General features: G+C 50.8%; 1 protein-coding gene across 1 annotated transcript; it reads left to right on the top strand.

Annotated features, from left to right (window-relative positions):
* The first annotated feature begins 2,277 nt into the window (after positions 1-2,277).
* On the top strand, positions 2,278-5,836 carry LOC138295654 (uncharacterized). The gene is made up of 2 exons (XM_069234087.1): positions 2,278-2,537; positions 5,228-5,836. The coding sequence occupies exons 1-2, from the start codon at positions 2,307-2,309 to the stop codon at positions 5,777-5,779; spliced, it is 783 nt and encodes a 260-aa protein (XP_069090188.1). The 5' UTR covers positions 2,278-2,306; the 3' UTR covers positions 5,780-5,836.
* The last annotated feature ends 916 nt before the right edge of the window (positions 5,837-6,752 follow it).

The following is a 6,752-nucleotide window of genomic DNA, read 5'->3' on the forward strand; positions in this document are numbered from 1 at the left end:
CAACGGGGCGCATGACGGCCCCGGGACGTTGGTCAGAATCGATAGAGGGGTCCCCGGTGGCTTTCTCTACCCTGTGGGAACGCAAGAAGGATACGGCTGGTTTGCGCCAGAGGGGGACTGTAACCGGGCGCCTCCGGACGCCACTTCCCCGTCGAAGAAAACGATCGCCAAGGGATACCCCGGGGGCACCCGAGGGATTCCTGACGTGATGACGTCCCACGTCATCCGTCAGACAAGAACAGCCGACGAGAGGCAAGCGGAACGCGACCGAGAAAGAGAAGCCGACGTCAAGCAGAGCCGGAGAGAGGAACGCCACGGATCGCCGAGAGGGAAAGGAAGCCCCGCCGTAGACGAGGATCAACGCGAGGAGAGCGGAAAGCCTTGGGCGCCTCCCGCCCCTGCCGAGGCGAAGTCGGGAGATCCCCTGCAAGCCGGCCACGTCCCTGGAGGGGCGTGGCCAAGTCAGGTACGAGCGTACCGGGACTGGGGCTGGGGTTCTGGGTTGTTGGCTGGGTTTAAGGGGGTTAAGGAGGGAGGGCTGAGGTCCTGCAAGGAAGGGGAGCCCATCTGAGTAGGAATACCGGTAAATCAAGAATAACCACACCCTCCGTACCCAGACCAGTGAATAAAAGAGTAAGGGGGTCACAGAGAGGACACAACAAAAGGAAGGCACGAAAAAGAAAAGTAATCCCACATTCCTCCACCTCCACAGAACCCCCTCCCTTTCACTCCTTACTAACCCTTATTAAACCGTGTGTAAATAATTTGCCCCACTTACCTGTTCCTTTTTCCTTCTTTTGTTTTGGGAAATCCTGGGCCATGAATACCGGGTGAACAAGACCTCTCCCTCCGAACCGGACCAGGCCGTCCCAAGAACACCAAAGAGCCCTGAAAAGAAAAGGGAATTATTTTATTTTGGACTTGGAATATAACAGTTTGGCGGACAAGTCAGTGTTATAAATCCCAAACGAGCAAGAAAATAAACCTACTACCCCCTTAAGTGCTGCGTCTGTCACCTTCTTCCAGTATTCCCTCGACTCGGGAAAAAGACCCCGCCACAGTGGTGTCAGAAGTGGGATATTGGAAGAGGCGACCGAGACTTCCCAACCATGGAGGAGAAGTGTACCATATCCGATATGATGCAGCAGTTGGCCTCCGGACAAAGACACCTGCAGTTAGTGTGGGAAGAGCAACAAAAAGAGGCCAAATTGGAAAGAGAGGCACTACAAAATGCCCTTAAGAGTCAGGCCACCATAATGGCCAACAACCAGTTGGTTCATGAAACCGCCATCAAGAATCTCACAGATACCATCGCTGCTACCCGTGTACACCCAAATGTGCCCAGTTCGGTCTTACAACGATATCAAGAAGGTGAAGACCCCGATGCCTTTTTCACCAATTTTGAACGAGTTGCTACTTCCGCTACTTGGCCTCCGGAACGATGGGGCCAGTATATCGCCCCCTTATTGACGGGGACTCTCCAAGCCGCCTATCAAGCGGTAAACCCCGGTGGAATAACCCCCTATAAGGATATTAAAAAGAGTATCTTAGAACGGGTGGGTTTTGATTCTGAACATTATCGCGTCCGGTTTAGGAAAGCCAAGTGGGGACCCAACGAAAATCCCCGGGCCCTATATTTTAGGATCAAAGATCTGGGTCTCAAATGGTTGGGCCCCATAGGGACAAATCGGGAGGACATTATTGAGATCGTGCTCTTAGAACAATACATGGACGCGCTGCCTCCGTCCACGCGCAACTGGATCAAACAACATCCAAACCCAGATACCAATGCTACCATCGAGTTGGCCTGCGCCTTCCATTGCTCCCTTGAGTTCAAAGTAACCCCCCCTCGGTCAACACCTAGTCCCCTGCGTCTGGGTTCGGGAACATCCTCGACAGGGGGACGAAGAATCAATGAGGACATAGGGAAAACCCGGGGACTGGATAGGCCCTATATACAACAACCTCAGTGTTTCAGTTGCGGGGAATGGGGTCACATAGCTCGAGGTTGCCCCCTGAAAACAGAAAAACCAGAACCCATGGAAATAGGGGTTACTAGGGGAAGAGTCTTTTATACAGGGAGAAGAGACACCCCTTATAAAAAGAGACTGGTTATCAATGGGAAAAGCACAGTGGCCCTCATCGATTCAGGTTGTAGCCAATCTGTGGCCCGGGCCGGGTTGTTCGACGCCCATGACTGTACTTCAGGACTCACGGTATCGATCTGTTGTATCCATGGAGAAACCAGAGAATATCCCATAATCTGGACAACCCTCACCTGGGGAGGAAAAGAAATACCCATAAGAATGGGTTTAGTAGAACAACTGGTTGAAGAAGCTATTATAGGAACTGACTTTTCGGAATTCCCCCAAGTCCTAGACAGCCTCAGACAGCTCGAAGAAACTAACAACTGGTGGAAAGATGCTCCTTTCTCCAGTGAGCCTCTATCACCTCCGAGGGTACGACCTAAACTCTCCCGGAAGGAGAAAAGAATAATGAAGAAAGCCTATACTCAAGACCTCTCCAGCACGCCCCGGGTAATTACAAAGGTCCTCGCCCTCACTGCCCTTCCCAGCTTCCGGACTTCTCAAAGAGAAGACCCCAGTCTGATTCATGCATGGAAAAGTGCACGGCCACGGAAACCTCAGGATAAGGGTCCCTCGTTCACCATAGTTAAGGACCTATTATACCGAGTCACATACAAAGACCAAGACGAAAAGAAACAGTTGATAGTTCCAGAACCCTATAGACAACAAGTTCTACACTTAGCACACAGTCAGCCGGGGGGCGGACACTATGGGAGGGAGAAAACCGAGGAGTATTTGTTGAGAACATTTTACTGGCCAGGGGTATTTTCCCAGATTAGGAAGTTCTGTCAACAATGTCCAAAATGTCAATTGATTGACCCAGGCTCACGGAGAAAAGCCCCTTTACAACCCCTCCCCATCATTGATGTGCCCTTCTCCAGAATAGGGATGGACCTCGTTGGCCCTCTTCTACCCTCGTCGAGGGGCTATCGTTATATATTGGTATTAGTGGATTACGCCACAAGATACCCTGAGGCTATTCCCCTCTCTAGTATTAACACCAAGAGTGTTGCACACGCCATGATAGGGTTCTTTTCCCGAATTGGGTTTCCTCTAGAAGTCCTAACGGACCAAGGGACCCAATTTATGTCCAACCTGATGACACAAATATGTCAGCTATTGGGGATCAAACAGTTACGGACGTCGGTCTATCATCCACAAACCGATGGCTTAGTGGAGAGATACAACCGTACCCTCAAAACACTACTAAAGAAAGCTATCTCGGAGACAGGTAAGGACTGGGATAGGAAACTCCCCTTAGTATTATACGCAATCAGGACACACGAACAAGCCTCTACGGGCCATAGTCCGTTTGAACTGTTGTTTGGGCGACAACCACAGACCCTACTAGACATGGCCGCTGAGATGTGGGAAGAAGAAGACAGGGAAAAAACCATTCTAAAATACGCACATGAGTTAAAAACCCAACTGCATACAGTATGGGAAAGCGTAAGGGAACACATGGAGAGGGCCCAAGACAAGCAGAAAAGGAATTATGATCGGAATACCCAATTGAGGTCCTTTTCCCTAGGAGATAAAGTGCTAGTTCTTCTTCCCAGTTCCGATAACAAATTATTGGCCAAATGGCAGGGACCCTACACCGTAACAGGACTAGTAACTCCCGTAACTTATAAAATTCAGCTTAACGATACCCCCCCTAGGTCCCAGATCTTCCATGTTAACTTATTAAAAAGATGGGAAGAACCAACGAACGACCCAAGGCACGGCTGCCTAATTAATACCGTTAAGGAGCTAGAGATAGGCTGGTGTCCCACTGATCCCCCTGGCGAGAGGGAGATCCCCCTCATTAATACAGAGATCTCGATTCAACAAAATAGACAGTTGAAGAATCTCTTCGATAAACACGTTCGGGTGTTCTCCTCGATACCCGGTAGGACACGATTGGTACATCATCACATCCTCACACCACCTGGGAAGACCGTGCGACTAAAGCCTTATCGTATCCCTGAAGCTAGGAAAACCCTCGTAGAAAACGAAATCGAGAAGATGTTAGATCTAGACATCGTAGAACCTTCCCACAGCCCCTGGTGTTCGCCCGTGGTATTGGTGCCCAAACCTGATGGGTCTATACGTTTCTGTATTGACTTTAGACAGGTCAATTCCATATCACAATTTGACACCTATCCCCTTCCAAGGATAGATGAGCTCTTAGAAAGATTGGGGAAAGCAAAATACATGTCTACCCTTGATTTGACCAAGGGATATTGGCAGATCCCGTTGGGTCCCGAAGACAAAGAAAAGACAGCTTTCGCTACTCCCTCCGGATTGTATCATTTTAAGGTTCTCCCTTTCGGGTTGCATGGCGCCCCGCCACCTTTCAACGTCTCATGGATACCATATTACGACCTCATACCAGATACGCGGCGGCCTATCTGGATGACATCGTTATTTTCAGTGAGACCTGGGAAGACCATGTGACCCACATAGATCACATCTTCTCGGCTTTAGGGAAGGCTGGACTGACAGCCAACCCCGCAAAGAGCTGACTGGCTTTTAGGGAGATCTCCTACCTGGGTTATCACATTAGCAACGGTATACTTCGACCCCAAAAGAATAAAATCGAAGCCATCCTACACACCAATGCTCCCACCACGAAGAAGGGAATCCGTTCCTTTTTAGGTCTAGTGGGGTACTATCGAAGGTTCATTCCCCACTACTCCAGTTTGGCGGCCCCCCTAACCAATCTTTTAAGAAAAGGACAGCCCAACAACATCCCACAACTAGACCCGACTCAACTTCATAGTTATCATACCTTGCAAAGGTATCTCACCACTCAACCGATATTGAAATGTCCTGAGTTCGACAAACCCTTTCATCTCCAAACGGATGCCTCCGATGTGGGGGTCGGGGCCGTTCTCTTTCAAAAGGATGAAGATGGGGTGAACCATCCCGTCGTCTTTATTAGCCGTAAGCTATTTCCCAGGGAGCAAAAATACCCCATTATAGAGCGCGAATGTCTTGCCATTAAGTGGGCTATCGAAAGTCTCCAATACTATCTTTTGGGTAGACCTTTCCTACTGTATACGGACCATGCACCCCTTACGTGGCTCTCAAGATACAAGAATACCAACAATCGTATATTGAGGTGGTTCATCGAACTCCAACCTTTCTCCTTCCAGGTTTGCCACCTCCCTGGTGACCTTATGGGTCAGGCTGACTATTTGTCCCGCTTTCCGGATCTGGTGGGGCTCGATCAGCCCCATTCATGTGAGGGGATGTGTAACCGGGCGCCTCCGGACGCCGCTTCCCCGTCGAAGAAAACGATCGCCAAGGGATACCCCGGGGGCACCCGAGGGATTCCTGACGTGATGACGTCCCACGTCATCCGTCAGACAAGAACAGCCGACGAGAGGCAAGCGGAACGCGACCGAGAAAGAGAAGCCGACGTCAAGCAGAGCCGGAGAGAGGAACGCCACGGATCGCCGAGAGGGAAAGGAAGCCCCGCCGTAGACGAGGATCAACGCGAGGAGAGCGGAAAGCCTTGGGCGCCTCCCGCCCCTGCCGAGGCGAAGTCGGGAGATCCCCTGCAAGCCGGCCACGTCCCTGGAGGGGCGTGGCCAAGTCAGGTACGAGCGTACCGGGACTGGGGCTGGGGTTCTGGGTGGTTGGCTGGGTTTAAGGGGGTTAAGGAGGGAGGGCTGAGGTCCTGCAAGGAAGGGGAGCCCATCTGAGTAGGAATACCGGTAAATCAAGAATAACCACACCCTCCGTACCCAGACCAGTGAATAAAAGAGTAAGGGGGTCACAGAGAGGACACAACAAAAGGAAGGCACGAAAAAGAAAAGTAACCCCACATTCCTCCACCTCCACAGAACCCCCTCCCTTTCACTCCTTACTAACCCTTATTAAACCGTGTATAAATAATTTGCCCCACTTACCTGTTCCTTTTTCCTTCTTTTGTTTTGGGAAATCCTGGGCCATGAATACCGGGTGAACAAGACCTCTCCCTCCGAACCGGACCAGGCCGTCCCAAGAACACCAAAGAGCCCTGAAAAGAAAAGGGAATTATTTTATTTTGGACTTGGAATATAACAGTTTGGCGGACAAGTCAGTGTTATAAATCCCAAACGAGCAAGAAAATAAACCTACTACCCCCTTAAGTGCTGCGTCTGTCACCTTCTTCCAGTATTCCCTCGACTCGGGAAAAAGACCCCGCCACAGGGACTAATGCGGGGGCAGAACACAGCATGGAGGAAGTGTGTGGTATAAATGAAGGTATGGGAATGGATGAAGAAGTTGAGCTTGAGCTGGATTATGAAGACGAATTGGATGAGTGGGAGGAAGGCGAGATTCAGGAAAAAGAGGTGAGCGGAGTACAAGGGAAGGGAAAAGGGCGCAAGAGCGGTGCAACCCCCTCTGCTGTTTCTGTATTACAGGTGCCTACGGCGGGGCAAGGACATACGGAGTCACGTAAAGTAGGCGGCAGAGGCAGGACCGCAACGGACGTTGGAGAGACGGCTCGGGCGATCCAAGGTAAAGGAGAATGGTGGGCGCCGTGGGAGTCCAATAAGGGGGCAAGGGGTACAACCCGATATAAGTCAGTGGGGGTTGGGGAAGATTCAGTGCACACTTGTTTGGAAACAGGTAACAACGTGGCGAGCGGAGCAGCTAAAGGGAACGATACAGGGGAGGCAACAAAGAAAG

Source organism: Pleurodeles waltl, chromosome 1_2 (assembly GCF_031143425.1).
Source record: "Pleurodeles waltl isolate 20211129_DDA chromosome 1_2, aPleWal1.hap1.20221129, whole genome shotgun sequence".
NCBI classification, from domain to species: domain Eukaryota; kingdom Metazoa; phylum Chordata; class Amphibia; order Caudata; family Salamandridae; genus Pleurodeles; species Pleurodeles waltl.

What these genes read in the sequence shown, in the direction of transcription:
- LOC138295654 (XM_069234087.1), top strand. Translation starts at nt 2,307, where the DNA reads ATGGGTTTAGTAGAACAACTGGTTGAAGAAGCTATTATAGGAACTGAC. An exon ending in ACCTCTCCAGCACGCCCCGG is followed by an intron (nt 2,538 to 5,227) that starts GTAATTACAAAG and finishes TTCTCCTTCCAG; the next exon opens with GTTTGCCACCTCCCTGGTGA.